A 21,222-nucleotide genomic window follows, 5' to 3' on the forward strand; every position below is an offset into this window, starting at 1 on the left:
TCTCTCATCTTCCTTTTGACAATACCCCATAGAGAATGGTCAGGCGGGTTTGCTGGCCAGTCAAGCGCAGTTACACCACTGTCATTGAACCAGCTTTGGGTACCTTTGGCAGTGTGGGCAGGTGCCAAGTCTTGCTGGATAATGAAATCAGCATCTCCATAAAGCTTGTCAGGAGAAGGAAGCATGAAGTGCTCTAAAATGTCCTGGTAGATGGCTGCGTTGACTGTGCACTTTAGAAAACACATGCAACATGCTGTATTTGTAAATAGTACGTTTTTAACAATATGCATGAATGAAAAGATAAGACAATTTACACAAAAACTCATTTGTTGGTTTTTAGTCAAAGAAAGTTACAAATTGCAGCTTTAAATACTTCAATAATATTTAATGATGACTTTATCTCTTGTATTTGTAATATGATTCGATTATTCATAACAATGACGTAACGGAAAGTTGCTTTAAGTCACCAAGCAGTTAAAACACTAAAGCTAATATCCTGAAATGGATATTGGTTTAAAGAAATAAAAATATGTCATACGGTCACATGAAGTCAAACACACCTATGACTTCTACAGCACTAGAAGCAAGGATAGTGTCAACATTACACCATTGACAAGTGTCCCTTTTCATCCAATTTCAAACATGGTTGGCATTTTGGATATTTTAATTGCAACAATCTTACTAAGCACCCTACAGATACAGTATGTCCTTTTAATTCATTGGTCACACCTTCCTCTAACACTCTTTACCTTTGTAATGATTTATGCTTACGCTGTATCTTTGTTACAGTTTATATTTATAGTCTTATGTCTTGTTGCCTTTTGTCAGATGGTATGACAGACCAGGGCAACAGATTGTCCTATATTCTCATAAACCCTTCCCCAGACACACGCCTGGAACTCCATGATGTTGTGTGAGTATTGACATCACTCTTCACTTTGTGCAAAGTTTACCTCACTCTTCGTAGGGCTGCGTGAAGTTAAAGAACAGTGTGGGTCGGCATTTACAAAACCAACCTGAACCATAATCAAATACATTTTATAACAGAAAAGCACATTCTTTTTGAACATTGCACATGAATGCAAATTTTGACTACACGTCATTTTTTGAAGTACTAGAATAATTTAGTTTTTGTGATATGCATATCGCAAAATTTTGATTATTTTGATAGATTGTGCGGTTCTTATTTTCCAGCTTATTCCGTCCGATTTGTTTTGTTTTGAAGTGCAATGCCATGTGACCAAAAAGCTTAACGCAAAGAGTTTACTGCGATGATTCCTGCAGGTATCTGATCAGACCAGATTTACTGTCAGCAGTGCCTAACCAGGCCGGTGGTCGCAAGCCAAGTGCCGGCCCCGCAGAGGGACACAGATTTGACACACAGGACAGCACTCACCTATGAACACAATCACCTTCTGTGTGGAACCGTTTGTGTGTGTGTGTGCACAGCTGAGAAAAGGACGGATTGTACAAAACAACAGAAGAAGGGAAAACAATGAGACGTTGAGGAACGTGGCACGTGTGATGATGGAACTGTGAACTGAATCTACACTGTAAAAAGTGATCTTGCTTTTTTGTTGCCTTCACTTACTTTTCAAAGTCAAGCTGAATATTACAAGTCAACGCGCAACATGATTTATTCGGTCAGTTAATGGGTGGATTCATAAAACGCATCAAGAGTATGGCCAGGTCGCATAATCGGTGTTTTGCACGAAGAAAGTGGGGGTTATCGATGAAGTCCCAGTGAAATAAAAAATGACAATGCCTATTTTTTCATGAAATATCGCCGCGTATATTGTGAATAGTTTATCCATGTGGCTCATTCTCTTTTTAAAAGTCGTGTGCCCTCATAATAAAGTCTGTAAAGACTATCCATCTTAAATGGCGTATGTTCAGACGGCTTGGGCGGAGCCTCCGTTAACTCCTCCCCTTCGCCTGTCAGTCTGCTGCCAGTTCCATTTCAAACTGCAACGGCTGTTTTTATACATCCAATCAAATCGCAGGGAAAGCCACGCCCACTATTTTTCTCATTAGAAATTCCCTTTCAGTCGGAAATACTGTAATGACAATAATATTTTAGTCGCATTAACAGTGTCAGAATAATCCGATATTGACAATAACCGTGATATTAATAACCCTCATTATACACCTGGTGATACTGTAAATAATTCGGCGTCAACATCTGGTTGACACTCCAGCATAGTAGGTGGCAGTGTTGCAGGATGGTTACAAACGCTCCACCTTCCCACACTTGTATTTTGATGTGATCCATTGGCCAAAAAATAGAAAATAAACTAACATTATTTTACTGATAGTATTTTTTTTCATGTATATCATGATGATTATATTATTGTGAATTATGTGTGAATTCTTCATGATTTATCATCACGGCTTTGTTAGACATCTGTACGGTGGATTGTGCATCACTCACAGGTTCATGGCAGACCCGTGTTAAGTTTACTATCTATTGACTATTGTTTGGGCAAAACCAAAAAACGTATCTTTCTCACAACAAGTACAGCAATTACTCTCATTACAAATGTATCATGTGATTTGAAAAACATTTCATACATTTTTTATTAAAGTTTCTGAGTTCCTCTGAATAATAAATAGTGGTTTGACTTGACAAATTCCTCACAAACTTTAGGTTTAAGCATGAAATCACTTTTTGCAGTGTAATCTAATCCTTATTTTCTTACTAGAGGACTTTCCAATGCATGGAGTTTTCAAAAACTAGAAAACATTTCATTTATGCATTGAATGATTTAATGCAAGAGAACCGAGGCCACGCAAGTGCATTTAAATATGTCATTTGTATTAGTCTCTGTGCATGTGAATGTACTGTATGTTAAATAGCCTGCACTGCCATTCTTTACTTGGACTGCCAAAGGAACACGTTTCCAGATGTACTTTGAAGGGGTATGTGCTCTGTCGCTCTGTCATGTGAATTCAATGTTTGTGCTGGAATGATCTTTTAGACTGTCTGAATGCAATCTGAAGACAAGTGCTCGTATGGTTTTACAGTCCGCTTTTCATTCCCCATCTCTTTCTGGCCATGCAAAAAGGAGCCATTATATTGGAATTGGACCACAATCGTATTCTTCTTCAATAACTTTTTTTTCAGAACAAAATTGGATTATTTCTCGATGTGTTTGATGTTTGCATTGCTGAGATCTGTACAGCTATTTCTTTTGTCAGGTTAATATACTGTTCATCATGCATGTGTAGACAAAGGATTTGTTTGTCCTGAAGGAGTGAGAGAGACTGTCATCCCACTGCTCTGTGTTCATAATGCACTATTGCCTTGAGTCATTGCCGTTCATAAATAAAATCAGTAAAACCGATGGCTTCTCATTTATTATGTGTGATCATTGCAGCGAAACAACAATGATATGAAAACACAGAATGACAGTGAGATATCTAGATATCCAGATATTGAGCAGAAACTGCAGTGCATTGTGATTCATATAATAAAGGTTAATGGGCAGCACTTTGAGAGTTCAAAATATATTGGAAATAATAAATCCTCACTGCTCATGGTGATACATTGACACACTGCTCATGGTGATACATTGTCTTGTCCATGGACAAAGTTGTCAACGGTATGATTACAGTATAATAATAAAAATGTATTTAATAGAAAGACATGTATGGTTTGCATGCTTTTCATATTATTTTTCATTCATCAGTTATTTTACGTTTTTGTGTTTTGAATGGAAAATTTGCATTTTTATGTAATTTTAACTTAAAGGAGGAGTTACACGCGATTACATCCATTGTGCTTTCTTTATACTGCTAAACGTGCTGGGTCTTCAAGCTTAACATGTTCAACTTGTTCAAATACGAGTTTGACGCACGACGTAGTACTTCTGTCCGCCAGCACTACAACCTGTTCTGGAAAGTCTTTTATAAGTCTGGATCCCTGTTTCAAACAAGGATCCTAAGGTTTTATTAAGCGCTTAAATAAACTTGATCGCTTAGCGACTTTTAAAACAAGGATCTGCAGCACATGCGCGATGAAGTGAGCCAGCTGCAGCCACTGACGTGCATATTGAATTGCTTTTCCTCAAAAACATGCTAAATATAAATATGATGATCATATGAAGAGTTTGGATCCAGAATGAGATAATAAATATCATGTTTTTTATTGTGCATTCCAATTCATTTCAAACAAAATGCAGTTGTTTTGTTTTGATCTAAGTCATAATAACTCAAGAATTACAGCTAACTAACACATTTAAACCCAATAAAAACATGATTACTGTATTTTCTTAAAAAGGCTTGTTTTTGGATAGCCTATAGCCTGATTATTAACTTTTTATCAAATGGTCCCATCTAACAATGTTTGGTTCCCAGAGTGAGTGCGTGAGACCAAAAGAAGATCAAAATGTCACAGCGTGACCTCTCTGTACAGAACTGTGAGGAATGGAGGAATCGCGCTCGCCCAGTTTTGTACCACCGTCCGAACGATCTTCGCATGCTAAGTCAAGTCTGACCGCGGCTTTAGCCTGAAATAATTCCCTCGGCCCATTTGGCCTCACTACACATCAGTTATGAATACATCCATGCTGTGTTTTTATCTACGGCTTATCTAATCTAATTAAAATAAGTTGAATGCATCATCCCACACAGTGTAGAGGATGAAACCAATGCATTTGATTCTTCTATTAGCATCATTATTTTTTCATTACTGAAGTAATTTTCTATTTAAACAGTAAACAATTTCCTGTAAAACCACACTGTCTGTACCTCAGTATACAGCCTATATATTGCAAACAACATTAAGATAATAATGAATCTGCTTTCGTGTAAAACAAATGAATAAATACGTGTATTAAGCATTTGTAACATGTGAGTTAAAAAAGTGCTCACTGTATGGCAGGTATTTCATCAGAATTCCTCTTTGTATTCATGCAGTTATAACTGCTTCATAATGAATTTGTAAATGCCTTACTAATCACTAATAAACACATTTATAAATGCTTTATAAAGGGTACCTTAATGTAAAGTGTTACCGTCATGTGTATTCGGGTGAAAGATGAAAAAAGCATAAAAACAAAAATTATAATACAGCTTTAAATTGTTTTTGTTACAAAATATTTCTGTTTAATTTAATTGCATTTTTGTTTTTGCTTTTCTGAGCAAAAAAATAAATATCATAAAATTGTCCCTCATTTACAGAAGACACCAATTGAAATGTCATTCAGTCTAACAATCTTGTCAAGCATTTTTACAATAAAAATCAATGTATGACACATTAAAAAACTACTTACTAAACTTGCCACTATCCTAGGTTTTCCTAGGTACGTCTCACAAAGCATTCATTCATATTTACATAGACATGCAAAAATGTCAAGGCCACACGCATAACATGTTACACATGACAGGATAATATTTTAAAGGTGTTGGGTGTTAATTTTGGGACTGGATCTGTTTGACTCAACTGCTAGGATTCTACCCCCTTTAAACGTCTGCATGGATGCATACACAGTCCAGAACAATTAGTCTGATGCACGCACACAAGCAACACTCAGGGATTCATTTGTGCCGGAACAAGCCGGATCCTGTACTTCCGAAATCCTATCCGGAACCTCATTTGGCCGGTCCCACACCTCAAGTGCTAGTGGAAAACGATTGTGCTGACCTGTTGCGTGCATATGAACCAAACTCAGCAGCATATCGTCACCCTTTTTTCCTTTCGTTTGGTTTATCTGTTAATTGTCCAATATTAAGCGTATTCTTCACCATTCTTCACCAAAAAGCCCCAGTGGTGTAGTGGTTAGTGTGTTGGTGTAATGATGAGTTGGGTCTGGTACTGCCTGGTTGTCTTTTTATCTCAACCAACACAGGGGAACCTCATTTGACAGCAACTTTGTTAGTTGTCATGGATGCACACAGAGTATAGTCAAAAACAATTAGTTTGATACCTGCACACAAGCAATACTGTTTATCTCATCAAACGTTTATTCATATTTACATAGACATGCTAAAAGGTCAAGGCCACACGCACTGCATGTTACACATGACAGGATCATATTTAAAGGGGGTTGGGGGTAATTGTGGGACAGGACCCGTATATACCTACCTGTCACGTTTCTACCCCTTTAAACCTATGCATGGATGCATGTATAGCCAGAAACAATTAGTTTAATGCACGCCGCACTGCCCATTTGTCAATAAAATGTTTTACTAATTTAAAGCACAATAAAATGTCATATGCTCCCTTTTTCATGTATATATGCAGAACTGGATGTCGGGTTCGGATAAAGATCTTTGGACCCGAGAAGACATCAAACTTGTATATAAATATTGTGTTGCACTGAATGCCAAGTTCAGTTTCAACCAAATGTTGACCGTTTATTCTCCAAAAACCTCGATATTATGACAAATGTGATAAGTGTGATAAATGACTTATATTACCCATATATGTTGGGCTAAAATAATATATTGTATGTCTGAAGAACACTGACTGTGAATAGACTGTGAACATTGGCTGGGTAACAAAAACATAAACCTCATATACGGACCGTGATGTAACATTTTTTCTTAGAGAATGTTTAAAGAACGATATCTGCTTGAATTATTGTTCAATTTTCAAAAGGTCATGAAATATCAAAACACACAAAAGATCCTTGTTTATTCACCAGCCATTTACTGCGCTAACACCAGACCGGAACTGTGTGTCTCGTGGTATTATGAACAATACACGTCATTATTCAGACACATTTATTATTGAATCCCACAACTGACCAATCAGAATCAAGGGAGTCATGGAATAACCAAATGTACGTTATCAGAAGTCTGTGTTGTCCTGAATCCTGATGGTCTCTATAAAACGCATGAAAAGTCTTCCCCTTTGGCCACGGATGTTTCTTGGCAGGAGCTGATAATATTTGTTCTGGGATTGAATAGTTTTGTGTTAAGTCATTGTGCATCGGCTGATTTATGCTTTGTCATTCTCTGTGCTAGTACGGATTTGTTACGCAATACACAAGCATTCCTATTCAGTAAGGTAACACTACGGGGTGTGACATCAGTTGTCATGGGGTGTGTCATCAGGCGGTACAAACACTTTAAGAGAGGCGACAAAGACTGCAGATAGTGAAACATGGCAGCAGTGAAAGCGTGCAGTGTCCTGATCACAGGGGCCAACCGAGGTTTGGGTTTAGAGATGGTCAGGCAACTGTCGGAGGGCCCTTGTCCAAACCGGCAGATTTTCGCCGGCTGCCGTGACCCTGATGGACCAAAATCTGAGGTGAGTTTTAAATTCCGATGCCAGAAGCACGAGGCAGACTTGTTTACAGTGATCAAGTACGTAAACTTTCATTCGTAAAGCACTTTACCTACATGTAGTATACGTATGTGGAAAAAGATCAAATACATTACAATTGACACACCTGCAGCATTCAAGTCTTGATGTTAATCTGTTTTGTTTTGATTTTCTCTCATTCAGAAACTCAGAGAACTAGCTGAAAAGCATCCCGGCATTATCACCATTTTGCGTCTTGGTAAATTGAAATGTTTTGTTTGTTTGTTTTTTCAATGCTCACGTGTCATTCAGTTGATTTAAGGGCAGCGGTAACACAAAATGTACCCGCTTCATTCAGATGTAGTCGATCCGTCCAGTGTCAAAGAGTCTGCTAAGAAAGTGTCTTCTCTGCTGGGGAAGAACGGTTTGAACCTGCTGGTGAATAATGCAGGCGTGCTCGCGCATGGCACCATGCAGTCCACCACGGATCAGGAAATGCATGATGCATTCAACACCAACCTTATGGGACCTTTCACAGTCACCAAGGTACTGGAGAAAAGTGCTGTTAGCTGCTCTGAAATAGGGATTAGTGCCTCAAGTGTGCGTTTCTTAAGGCGTAAGCACTGAAAGTATGACCACTTCTGTTGTTTTATCCTAACTATTCAGTTATTTATTTGAAAAACTTTGACTTTGAAGCAGAAAGTGTCTCATCTGTTATTCTTTGTGAACCATCGCCATCTGGCAGAAGGAAGTGTGTCACTTACAACATAAAAAGAATACCCTGATATTTAAAAAAGACTTGAAATTCCTACCATGCGTTGTTTTCTTATAGCCAAGCATCATTCCATATGGTCATCACTATGTCATCTCTGCTTGCAGCTTTATTACATGTCTTTGTTTTTTTATAGGAGTACCTGCCGTATCTACGCGCTGCAGCTAAAGCCAGTGACGGATCAGGCATGTCATGTGATAAAGCAGCTATCATTAACATCGCTGCCGGACTGGGCTCCATGACTCAGATGCTTTCCCTGTACTCCCACTTTCCAACATTCTCTTACAGTGTCAGCAAGGTACGCAGATCTTCTTCTCAGATATTGACTAAACATGACATGTTATGTCCACAACAGCGGTTCATTTTTATTTTCGGTCTTAAAATCAATCTCCGTGCCATCCTAATTTTCGAAACCGGCCTCCTGTGAACGGAACTAAAACTATCCCAAAAATGGCTCTGCAAGGCTTTTAAAGGAAAAGTTCACCCAAAAATAAAATATTGCCCATGATATGCCCACCCTCATGCCCTCCGAAATCTGTCGAGGAACTTATTTTGTTTTATTAGTATATTGTTTGCTCAAATCTGGCACTAAGGTAGATACACATACTTAAAAAACAAATGTATAGTATAGTATAATGCAATGTCTCTTTGGATAAAAGCGTCTACCAAATGCATAAATGTAAATGTAAGGTGCAGATGCATTTAATAACTCACCTTCAGCCACTAGAGGGCAACTCTGAAATGAATTCAGTGCTCAATCTGGTTACACCATTCAATCTGATATACTTGCTTTTTTTCATCTCAACAGGCGGGTCTTAATATGTTGACTGTATACACCGCTAATGAGTCAAAGCAAGATGAGATCCTCTGCGTTTCCATTCACCCAGGCTGGGTCAAAACTGACATGGGTGGAGATATGGTACGTCTAATTTCAAGTCTAAAAAACATGTATATATATATAGAGAGAGAGAGAATAGTAAAAAAGAAGACAAAAACATTGCTCTAGTTATTTTTTATACAACAGTTCTTTAAATGTTTGTAGTTAATATCGCATCTTTATGTCTGACAAAAAACGGCCATTTTGTTTGTTTTTGTTCAGCCAATGAACTTGTTTTGGGGTTAAAGCAGCACACAGAAATGTGATGTCTTGTTAAATGTCATTTGTCCACCAGGCACCTCTTGAGTCCAGAGACAGTGTAGCAGAGATTCTGCAGGTCATGAGCAGCCTTACAGAGAAACAACATGGTGGATTCTTGGACCACACAGGACAAACTTTGCCCTGGTAATGCAGGAGAACTACTGTGATTTATTTACACTTATAGAGCTTATTCGAGTTCACGCTCTCCAATATTAACTATCATAAAATAAATGACCAGCCATCAATGATACGTGACAACAAGTGTACAATTGGAACATATAATCGTGTGTTGAGATAATAAAGAGAATGTCAGAGCTGTTCAATTTCATGCACTACAATAAAGTGTCACTGTCAGATACGTGTAATGTGTCTTTTGTGAATGATGGAACATTTACTACTCCAAGACCTCATCCCATAGTGCCGTTTCCATGACAACTTTGTATTTCCTTAGTGATGCAAGAGCAAAGAAGAACCTGCGAGATTGTAAAAAATGTAAATTGCCATGTGTCATCTGAATCTGACTAATTGTTTGTTTTCTTTTGACCTTGTTTAAAATTGTCAATATTTGTTGGTTTATAATGCTCAAACATAAACACACGACATTTGTTTGTGACCCTGTCTGTGAAATTCAAGCTAAAATCACAGAATCGAATTATGAGATGAGGAGCAAAAGCAGTCATAGCCATTATTTCTTCAGTACTTCTACAGTAGGGCAATTCTACAGACGTGACATTTTGCGTTTTGGACGTGACATAAAAATGCTCAGAGGATGATTTTGTTACGAATATATTGAATCATCTGTTTATATTTGACTAAACCCTTGTTGATAGAGTCTAAACATAAAAAATGTCAGTCTATCAACATGTTTTCTATTTTCAAAAAGGAAAATAAACATGGATGTGACAAAAAAAGGACGCGATTTATGGGAGTCGACAAACTTTGTAGGATTTCTGTGCAATAAATTGTGCCGCCTGCACCAAAGCTGCGCAGAGCCGTTTTCCTTGAGTCCTGCGCCCTCAGCAGGTTGTGATTGGTTGAATGGTAAGCTTGAATCTGATTGGCTAAAGAGTACGATAACCCAAGTGGTGGGGTTGCGTTGCCAGGAGAGTCTCAAAAAACACAAACACACGTGTGTGACGATTAGGACATTCGCATAACAAGACAAACGTGTACATTTGAACCTTTCCAAAGTTTTGTGCGCAGTTGTATGTTTGCGAAACGTACTTTGAGAGAAAATAGTTTTGTTTTACGCACGTGAATTGCTTTTCGTAAATGTAAATATATACTATGTGCACGTAAATGAGGTTTTATGCATGCGAAACTGTTTACGCATGTGTGTATCTTGTTTTATGCGTGAATAATTAATGAGACTAAAATCGCTCCATACCTCCGCTGCTCATTCTTCTCAATGAATGTGTTGAATTGAATGTAAGTTGTCAGAAGCTGGACTCAGAGTTCACTGTACAGTAGATGGCTTGAGGGATCACAGCATCTTCTTCATCTGGAGAGATGATATTTTTGACAAACCCAACCTTTGGCGTACATTAACTTTCAGCATTGAAGGGATACTTCACCCGCAAACGAACATTCTGTCATCATTTACTCAAATGTGTATAAATGTCTTTGTTTTGATGAACACAGAGAAAGATATTTGGAAGAATGTCAGCAACCAAACAGATCTTGGCCACCATTGACTGAAAAATTACTTTATAAATGTCTTTGTTCTGTTGAAGACATTGAGAAGAATGTAGGACAGCAAACAGTTCTGTCATGTCATTTTTCCTACTATGATAGTCAATGGGAAACTTATTGGTGTCAAGCATTCGGCTAAATATCGTGAACTCGAGGGGGAGTAAATGCTGACAGAAGTTTTATTTTTGGGGTGAACTGACCCTTTAACAAAATATACAATTCAGCATTTTGGGTTTAAACAACCAAGCATTGTTTTATTTTTATTTTACATTTCCTGGAACCCAAAAATGAATAATGGATGTGATTAAAAAAGTATGTCACGGTGTGTGGACAGAACCCAAACGCAGGCAGCAGAGTTAAATAATAAAAACTTTATTTAAACAAAAGACCCTCGATGGGGAGAACATGAACTAAAACAAGACAAAAGTGTAAACTAAAACTTTCCACAAGGGGAACAAAACAAACAAAGTCCTTTGAATAATAAAACAACAAAATCCACAAACTTAGAACAGGAACAAACACGATAATCCATAGACAGGAACAATCCAACAAGGTGACGTGAGGAGGTACGATAATGACAAAAAGACAATGAACCGACAAGGGACAGAGGGAAAACTGGGGCTAGATAAAGGGAAAACACTAACAAGGACTGATGACACAGGGAGAGTGGCCACAGGTGACAAGGATGAAACACTAAGGGAAAGCTAACAGGAGGATTGCACGAGGCAGGTGAGGGGACTGAAACACTAAGGGAAAGATGGATCAGGGCTGGAGACAAGACTAACACTAATGGACTGCAAACAGGGAAACAAGGGGGCGGGGCTAAAGGACGTGACACCGGAGAGAGAGCATGGCTTCTCAAACCAAAACAATGCTCTTTCTCCACACAAAACACATGGGACTGACATGATCCTGCCACAAGACTCGAAAACCACGACAAGGAGAGGCAGGATCATGACAGAGCGCCCGCCTTAAAGAACTCCTCCAGGAGTTCTTCAAGATCACACTAAACATGACAAGACTGACAGACAGGAGGACAGACACCACAAACACAGAACAGAACACACTAGGGGCAGGGCTGACATGACTAGAAAGGGATTGGGGTTGGACAATAAAATAAACATCAATGGGAAGGGGGGAGGCGGAATTGGTGGGAAAAACTTGGGAACATAACTGGGTGGGGACTTAGGAGGGACAGGACACTGCTTCCTAGAGCTGGGCGGAGGGATGGGATAGGAAGGCCTGGGCATGGTAGGGATACCTTTCACGGAGTGGGAGGAACTAGAAGGGGTAGGGCATGACAGGACGGCCGTAGTAGGGAACGGCTGGGGCAAGGCTGACTGGTTTGTAGGTTGGAGGGCCGGCTGGGCAGGACTTGACACTGGACTGGGTGCAGCACGCACCACCGGACTGGACGGGACCACCGGACTGGACGGGACCACCGGACTGGACGGGACCACCGGACTGGACGGGACCACCGGACTGGACGGGACCACCGGACTGGACGGGACCACCGGACTTGACGCCTGGGCAGGGCTGAATACCGGCTGCTGGGCAGGACAGGATGGTGCCACTCTCCTCTGCCTCTTCCTCTTTGACCGGCTCACAGGACGTGTGGCCGGCTGCAGAGTAGCGGTGGGGGACCCCACTATCTCCATGCTGGAAGAGTCGGACGGGGAGTCCCACGACTCCCGCCGTCCACGCCTACCACGGAGGCTAGCTGGTGGTGGAGCAGAGTGTGTGGTGACGCCCAAAACCCCAATCCTCAGGGAACGACTCTCTGGGATCGAAGGCAGGAGAGAGCGTGCAGCCGAGGGGCAGCTGGAGGCAAGACTGCTGACCAGTTGCTGAAAGGACCCCCGGATCAGCCTCTCCCGTTCCTCCAACGGTGGAGGCTTAACGAGGCCCGCCAGGAAGTAGGCATTCATGAGCGTCTCTGGCAGAAAACCCCGTCTTGCCACAGACGCTTGAGCATACTCACTAAGGGATCTATCTCCCTGAGGCTGGAAAGGACCATCGCCCCGCTGAATTAAGTCAGCAGTCGACTGCCACCAATGCTGGTGGTCCTGGCTGGCAGAGGACTGCTCACGGTCCCTGGCTGCCTGCTGGGTTCTCTGTGGTCGGTTCATTCTGTCACGGTGTGTGGACAGAACCCAAACGCAGGCAGCAGAGTTAACTAACAAAAACTTTATTTAAACAAAAGACCCTCGATGGGGAGAACATGAACTAAAACAAGACAAAAGTGTAAACTAAAACTTTCCACAAGGGGAACAAAACAAACAAAGTCCTTTGAATAATAAAACAACAAAATCCACAAACTTAGAACAGGAACAAACACGATAATCCATAGACAGGAACAATCCAACAAGGTGACGTGAGGAGGTACGATAATGACAAAAAGACAATGAACCGACAAGGGACAGAGGGAAAACTGGGGCTAGATAAAGGGAAAACACTAACAAGGACTGATGACACAGGGAGAGTGGCCACAGGTGACAAGGATGAAACACTAAGGGAAAGCTAACAGGAGGATTGCACGAGGCAGGTGAGGGGACTGAAACACTAAGGGAAAGATGGATCAGGGCTGGAGACAAGACTAACACTAATGGACTGCAAACAGGGAAACAAGGGGGCGGGGCTAAAGGACGTGACACCGGAGAGAGAGCATGGCTTCTCAAACCAAAACAATGCTCTTTCTCCACACAAAACACATGGGACTGACATGATCCTGCCACAAGACTCGAAAACCACGACAAGGAGAGGCAGGATCATGACAAAGTAGTCCTAAAAAGTCAAATTTGACTCCTTACCGACAAATGAAATGAAAAGGAATCGAAAAATGTATATATTATATTATAATATTGAATGGAAAAAATACATATTACAGAAAAATTCTCTTTAAACGTGAGCTATTAAAGAAACAGCTTCCTTTGTGTACATAAAAAGTCCAAACACTATCTCAACCAACCCAACGTTCTTTTAATCATTCATATTCAGATGTATATAACGTATTCTTACAAAAAACATTGGCATCTTTCAAACCATCTGCATATAAGTAATAAGAATGTCTAGCCTTCCCTTTAACCTTCAAACAATGTTGATTTTCTTTCTTAACCCATGCCACATTTCTCTCACAAACACCAGTACCTGTAACAATTTCATATAGTTATTTTCGTTTTTTTCAAGTAGGAGTTTCTACCATATAACTGCAGCCAAAGCCAGTGACGCATGCACGTGTCAGGGGTGTCGTGTGATAAAGCCGCCACCGTCATCAACATCTCCTCTCAATGAGGATCTGTGAGCAGCATTATACCAGCAATGTCCACTGTTTCCTTACTGCGTGAGCAAGGTACACAAACGTCCTGCTTCATCACTAAATCTTCTGGATTTTCCATTCAAACAGAACTGAACCACAGTTTTGATTTCCATCAGGCCGGTCTAAACATGCTGACTGTATTAGATGCTCAAGCATAAAAAACAGATGAGATCCTGTGCATGGCCCTTCATCCAATACTGACATGGGAGGGGACATTGTGAGGTCATTTACATTTTATATTTAGTCATTTAGCAGACCCTTTTATCCAAAGCGACTTACAGATGCGGTGACAATGGAAGCAATTGGAAGGACAACAAAAAGCATAAGCGCAGTAAAACTGGTCTCATATAGCCCACCACAGTATACAGAGCTAAGTTTGAGGTTATTTGTTGAAAGAGTTGAAAAGAGATGGAAGTCAGAACTGATCGAATGCGCTTTATGAGTTTATGAGGGAAAATCTCATTACAAAATAAATATATTGCTTTGTTTTTTGCATGTAAAATAAAAAACGTTTAGCTTTTTTTAAAATACTTTCATTGTTACGATGTGACAAATAATATGAAACAAATTATAAGAAAATCATTGAAAGAGAAAAAGTTTGTCACATTACAGTTATGACAATAATGCTTCTTAATAATCATGTTTGATGTTAATAGTCATGTGTTAAAAGTTTGGGCAAAACATTTATATTACTACTATTCATTGACAGCGGTTATGGACATTTTTATTGTTTCACCCTACACGTATTGTGCAACTGTTATTAGTCGCATGCCTTGTTGGTTAATAGTTAACAGTGACTTTTAACAGTATATAACTTAACACAAGTATAAAGGTTTTGTTTGATGTAACGCAAAAGCACCGCACTGACAGCGCTGATGTCCCACAATGCTTTACATAGACACACACGTATAATATATATATATATATATATATTCTATACACACATCCACATAGAGCAGCTGCTAATCAGTATTTACATTGGCTGTTAGCTTTATGCCCAGTCACCATGATAAAGGTCATGATATATAACAACCTATAAAATATGACACAACACACCAGCTCAAAGCAGTCCTGAGAGACAGCGGGGGTGATAAACTTGAACAAACGAACATGGCCGCAGTAAAGGGATGTAGTGCTCTGGTCACAGGAGCCAACCGTGGATTGGGTTTGGAGATAGTCAGGCAACTCGTGGAGGCCCATTGCGCCGTTGTTTTAGCTGGATGCCGTGACCCAGACGGCCCGAATTGTGAGGTGAGAAGAGGATAAGAGGCTGAAACAGTTTCAGAATGCTGTATTTTATTATTCACTTTTTTGATGTAGGCACTGAGAGAACTGGCAAAGAAACATCCCGGAGTTTTGAATCTTGTGCGCCTTGGTAAGTGTGATATTTCACTGCTTTTTTTGTACGCAGGCTTTTGAAACGTCTCAACGTTTTTTATAGAAACGTTTTTTTGTGACTGTTAGATGTTGCTGATCCATCCAGTGTCAAAGAGTCTGCGAAGAATGTGTCATCTTTACTGGGGAATAGCGGATTGAATCTGCTGGTGAATAATGCGGCCGTGCTGCCACAGAAGAGCATGCTGACCGCCACAGTGGAGGACATGCAGGACACCTTTAACACCAATGTGATCGGACCTTTGTTGGTCACCAGGGTAAAGAGAAACTCTTGTGCACATCCAAAACAAAACTCTCTTCTGCACTGTAAAACAAGCCTGTGATTTCCTTCATCAGGAGTATCTGCCTCACCTGCGTTCAGCAGCTAAAGTCAGCGGCAAACCCGGCATGTCATGTGATAAAGCCGCTATAATCAACATCTCGACGGATTCAGCCTCCATGAGTCTGGCACATGCGGAGCAATCGCCATTTCCTCTCTTCCCTTACAGCATCAGCAAGGTACACGCAGATCCTAAAACCTTCACTTTTGGTGTCATTTATTTGCAGTTTCTATTATAAAAAAAACATATTCTGGAGTGATATGTGATTTAAATCAGGTTTTTTGGGATGAAATGCTTTTCTCTCAGGCAGGTCTCAACATGTTAACAGTTTATACGGCTATGGAGTCAAAGGAAGATGAGATTCTCTGTGTTTCCATTCATCCAGGATGGGTGAAGACTGACATGGGGGGAGACCTGGTAAATCAAAAGTGTGCCCTTACACCTCAGGTGTTTTACATAAATATGATAGGAGACTGCGGACAAATATTTATGAATCCCTCAGTTTTACCAGAAACGGGATGGTTATTATAATATACATTGTAATATTACTGTCCAAATGTCAGCGAAAACATAAAAACAAAAAATAAATAATAGGGCTGTTAAATGAATGATCACGATAAATAGCATCCAGAATAAAAGTTTGTGTCAACAAAATATATGTCTGTGTCCTGTGCGTATTCATTTAGTATTTATTGTATTTTTGTATTTGATATAAACATTTACAAGAATTCTAACATTTTTATTAGAATGGCTTCACGAACGATTTACACAAAAATGTGTACTGCTGGTGTTTCACGAATGAGGGCCGTTGTGTTTATTGTCCACCAGGCACCTCTCGAGTCAAGAGACAGCGTGACGGGGATTCTGCGGGTCGTGAGCAGCCTTACAGAGAAGGAACATGGTGGATTTATGGACTACACTGGAAAAACAATGCCCTGGTAAAACCAAATGACACAGAAGACTCAGACGTCCGGAATTTCCCTTATTGATAAAAATACAGTTATATGTAAAATTTCAAACACAAAAGAAGATATTTTGAGAAATGTCTCCGTGGTTTTGTGGCCATACGATGGAAATCAATGGGGGACAATGTTGTTTGGTTACCAATGTCTTTAGAATAAAACACTGAACAGCTCTAAACAATCCTGTTGTGTTTTTCTTTGGGAGGGTAGAACACGTTTATGCTCTGTATGATTCACCATTTTCTAGACATTTTCTAACATATTGGTTTCTCATGACCTGTTTAACATTACTGATTTACTAAAACGGATGAGCTGGGCTGAAAAATGAAGAAATCATGAAAGCTTCTTCGGTAATGTTTAAAAAGCATCTCAAGATCTCATGATGTTGGATGAGAGAAGAACCGGGGTGTTCACAGCTGTAATTAAGTTACAAAATTGGTTGTTGACTACATAATAACAATACTTATATATATATATATATATATATATATATATATATATGATATATCAAAGTTGTATAGTAATTGTAAAGAATGCTTGGACGGGAGTAAAAATATGCCAACATAGCTTGCATATAACTGTCACCAGGTGGCGCTGTTCCACACTGCTACTCTCACCGGGCAGATCTTCAGTGGGCCTGGATTGTTGCCGTTGATATTTGCCCCCGGGCAGAAAAAAGGAAACATCATCTCAGTGAAATGGTCCTTAAATGTGTAAATGAGCGTCATGTTCGCCGAGTCGAAGAAGCTGACTTCTCCGGCATCGTAGTCGATCTTTACTCTAACCCGCTCCAGGTGGCCCTTCACATCGAGAGGCGTGTTTGGGGTGGTCATGGCCGCGTACTTCCCATCTGACAGCGCGACGGTCCAGAATCCTCCTTCTGGACATCCTCCGATCTTGCCCTTCCTGGTTATGGATGATTTGACCACACCTATGACCCAGTCATTGTTCTGACTCACATCCACCTCCCATGAATGACATCCTGAGGTGAAACTCTTGGATCCCAGCACGAACACAAAGTGGTCGAAGCGCTCGGGATTGTCAGGCAGCTGTCGCATTGTCCCTGTGTTAGAGACGCTTGTTAAGGTCTTGCTGAGAGACAAACAGGGATACGCTGTGTTGGGGTCCATCGTCACCAGAGCTAGATGATGGGGAAAGATGCGGAGTGAGACCATTTGAAATCATGAGCTGAAAGAGTTGTTAGGGGCGTTTCACATTTCGCAAGTTCGTTACAGGAAAGCAAAACTTGCATAGAAGACAAGATTGACGAGAATTCGCATCGCCTGCCGCAAGTCTATTTGTGTCTTTGCATTGACTTTACTTGTGCAAATGGCTTAATTTCGTGTTTGCTGTGAACCCAGCATTGAAGTATCATATGAATGTGGCACTCACTGTGTTCCCCCAAGCTCTGCATTTTCTCCCACACTTTGAACTTCAGAGAGCTGATGTGCGCTGCCACGTCGATCAGAGATTCCTCAACAATTTCTGGTTCGTGAAACGTTAACTGAGCTCTGTAACGGCAGTCAGTTTAGTTTTCCGTCACACAAATATAAATGAAAAACATAATTTAAGTCTACACTTACCTCTCCTTGAAATTCTTGTAGTTCTGTGGAAAACCGTGAGAGTGGTTACTTCAGTCTGTATGGATAAAATCCGTTGACAATCCAAACACAGACTCTTACCTGCAGGAAGGCGCTGTTTTCACTAGCGATCTCGTTTTCAATGGCCGCAACCGTGTGAGAAAACGTGAGTATATCACAAGTGATGCTATCCGTTTTCTTCCTCATGATCTGTTTCTTTGCCTCTTCTTCTTCAGCCAGAAGAGCGATTCGCGTGGCCTCCTCTTTCAGAAGAAACTGCCGGAGCTCATCGAACTCCTCATGAATCTGTTTCTCCGTCTGTTGTCTTTGGTTCTGTCACATGCAGCAGCACACAGATCAGATGCTCAGGTAGATTGTTGATGGTTAGCGTGTCATATTTGTCTTGTATTTGGAGCTTACCTTGATGTGGACAGTAGTGTCATCACATTCCTGTTTGGCTTCATAGAGCCGTCGAAGATCTTTTTTGAGAGGGGTGAGGATCTGTCGCATTTCGTCCTACAGAAATGGAGAGAGACAAACTCTGTGTAAAAAAACACAAGATGACACATAATGTGTTAAATATAGGGATGCACCCATATGTACATTTTGGGCCGATAACCCATAATTCTTTAACATTGGAAGCCGATAACCGATATATTGACCTAAGGCAAAAAGTGGACAACTGCTTTTATATGAAAACGTATAGTTACATGTCTAACAGGTCTCAAGACAGAAAGCATTCAGACAGCAGTCAATCAACCAGAATAACAATTCAAACAATATGATTTTGTTCCTATAATTTACACATTTATATTAAAATAGTTTATCTACATAAGGTCTCTACATCAACAATGTTTTGCTAACAGCAGTAAGTGAATGATCACGGCAGAGATACTGTACTGTATTTTAACTTTGAGCGGCTGAAGAAGTTTCTCCAGAGGAAATTATTTTTGATTTATTGGTTATCATATATCGGCATACATTTTTACTATCGGCCGATACAGATAACATTACAAATGAACATTTATCGGTCGATACCGATATAGCCGATAATTTATCGCGCATCCCTAGTTTAAATAGCATAACACAAACAATGTGTTAACAATTACATTTCTGAGAGTGCACTCAACTCAATGCAGCTTTTCACAATTGAATTCATTTCCTAAAACAGATACCTGTTTTTAAAAATAAAAAATAAATTTATTGTGCATTCCAAGTAATATCAATTAAATCATTTAACCGTAATGAAAACATTCACAATGGTAAATCACTAAAGAAACAATATGTCAAAGTAAACTTGAACTAAACTACACAGGTCGCCATTACCTTGAGATCATTCGCCGCCTCTTCCAAAGGACACACGCTGTGACCTTGATGTTTCTTTGAGGTTTGACAAACGCAGCAGAGGACCTCTTCATCATACTGACAGAAGAGTTTGAGTCCCTCCCCGTGAGAAGCACAAAGAGCCTCCGGTTTAGAAGCACTGTTGACCGAGTTAGACCGGGCACCTGCGGGCAGGTTCTGCTCCTTTAAGATGGCATCGCACACGTTCTTCAAAGCCAGACTCACCGTGGGTTCGGTCAGAGAAGACTTCCTCCTGCAAACCGGACATTCCCGCTTTGTTGACTTCTTGTTCCAGAATTGCTGAAGGCAGAGACGACAGAAGCTGTGGCTGCACTTCAGGACCACGGGGTCGGTGAAGATCTCACAGCACACCGGACAAGAGAGCTCATCCTCTAAAGCCGACTTGGAGTAAGAAGACAGAGCCCTCTGACGCACGGCCGGGGTGACTTTAGAGCTTGGATGGGTGATTGCTCGTCCAGGTTGAGAAGAAGCTCTCGGTCGCAAAGGCATGACTGACGGTGTGCAGTCCTTTGGGTTTTGAAACGAGGTCGTGCAAAAAGTTGTATGTGTTGTTAATTCCCAATGTTGTGTTGTCTGGTGTTTAAGCGAGATCACAAGACTCCGGGGAGAACGCTGGTCTTGGCAATAATGACCTTTTTTAAAACTGTGTCCATCCTTAACTAAAACCACCAGCAGGAAGTTCTGAGAAGTCTGAGTTTGACCACACCTCACACTCTCGAGCGTTTTTAAGGCGGTAATATTTGGTCTTGGCTCATTTCTGGATCAACAGGTGCTTGAGGGGAAAACAGGCTTCGTCATTGATCCGTGGAATGTTTGGTGTAAGCAGTAGTGTTTTGGATACTCGGGCTGTGTGAGGGGTTGCAGTAAAAAACAAATCCAAATGCTGCATGGTGAGCCTTTCTTCAACAAAACTTCACTCTGGAAAGGGACACAGTTGTGTTCTTCAGAATGCAAAAGAGGACTGGAATGAAGATGCTGGTGCTTTTACCTTTCATAGTTAATGGCAACACAAATCATTTTGTGCTTATTTTGCTCTTTTTCGCATTAGAATCAAACTATAAATGATTTCTTTCATGAAATATGACCGATACATGTATTTGAGATTCACCTCACTGCTTTCTGCTACGGTTGGCGCTGGATTGAAGTCATTTGCTCCGATCAATAACAGTGATGACATTGGCAGTGATCAGTCAGACAGGTCTCGTTCTTTCTTCAGGCTGCTGAAACACTGAAGGTCCAAACCGTTAACAGTGCTCAGCCTTACTGACCACTGCTGTATTGAGTTGAGAAAATATGGTCATTCATTTTTGTTCCAAATGTACTCATAATTGTGTTGGTGGTTAATACTCTACATGCACTTTAAAGCGTTAATAATAATCAGACATTAACAATATTTTGTTGTTTCTACAGTAGCCCTAAACTGACAAACTGTG

The 21,222-nt window shown here is 40.4% G+C and overlaps 3 protein-coding genes across 3 annotated transcripts in view; 2 read left to right on the forward strand and 1 right to left on the reverse strand.

Moving 5' to 3' along the window:
- kcnt2b (potassium sodium-activated channel subfamily T member 2b) overlaps positions 1 to 2,152 on the forward strand; it is a gene marked incomplete at its 5' end in the record, with an annotated part of 61,985 nt that extends 59,833 nt beyond the window's left edge. Inside the window, 2 exons of the mRNA XM_079456234.1 lie at positions 829 to 913; positions 1,285 to 2,152. Of these exons, the coding sequence (XP_079312360.1) occupies positions 829 to 913; positions 1,285 to 1,402 (203 nt within the window). The remainder of the gene's footprint in view (positions 1 to 828; positions 914 to 1,284) is intronic.
- Positions 2,153 to 7,108: 4,956 nt separating this feature from the next.
- On the forward strand, positions 7,109 to 16,824 carry LOC306894014 (uncharacterized protein; the record flags this gene model as incomplete). The annotated part of the gene is made up of 11 exons (XM_079456235.1): positions 7,109 to 7,255; positions 7,454 to 7,508; positions 7,608 to 7,795; positions 8,158 to 8,319; positions 8,830 to 8,940; positions 15,227 to 15,418; positions 15,488 to 15,542; positions 15,632 to 15,819; positions 15,899 to 16,060; positions 16,189 to 16,299; positions 16,711 to 16,824. The coding sequence occupies 11 exons, from the start codon at positions 7,109 to 7,111 to the stop codon at positions 16,822 to 16,824; spliced, it is 1,485 nt and encodes a 494-aa protein (XP_079312361.1).
- A 601-nt stretch (positions 16,825 to 17,425) lies between these two features.
- LOC306893664 (E3 ubiquitin-protein ligase TRIM39-like) lies at positions 17,426 to 20,278 on the reverse strand (the record flags this gene model as incomplete). Its single annotated transcript, XM_079455613.1, has 6 exons — positions 17,426 to 17,985; positions 18,237 to 18,355; positions 18,428 to 18,450; positions 18,527 to 18,757; positions 18,845 to 18,940; positions 19,751 to 20,278. 6 exons carry the CDS (start codon positions 20,276 to 20,278, stop codon positions 17,426 to 17,428), a joined length of 1,557 nt encoding a protein of 518 aa, XP_079311739.1.
- Positions 20,279 to 21,222: the final 944 nt, after the last annotated feature.

This window comes from Barbatula barbatula, assembly GCF_947034865.1.
Source record: "Barbatula barbatula genome assembly, chromosome: 5".
NCBI lineage: Eukaryota > Metazoa > Chordata > Actinopteri > Cypriniformes > Nemacheilidae > Barbatula > Barbatula barbatula.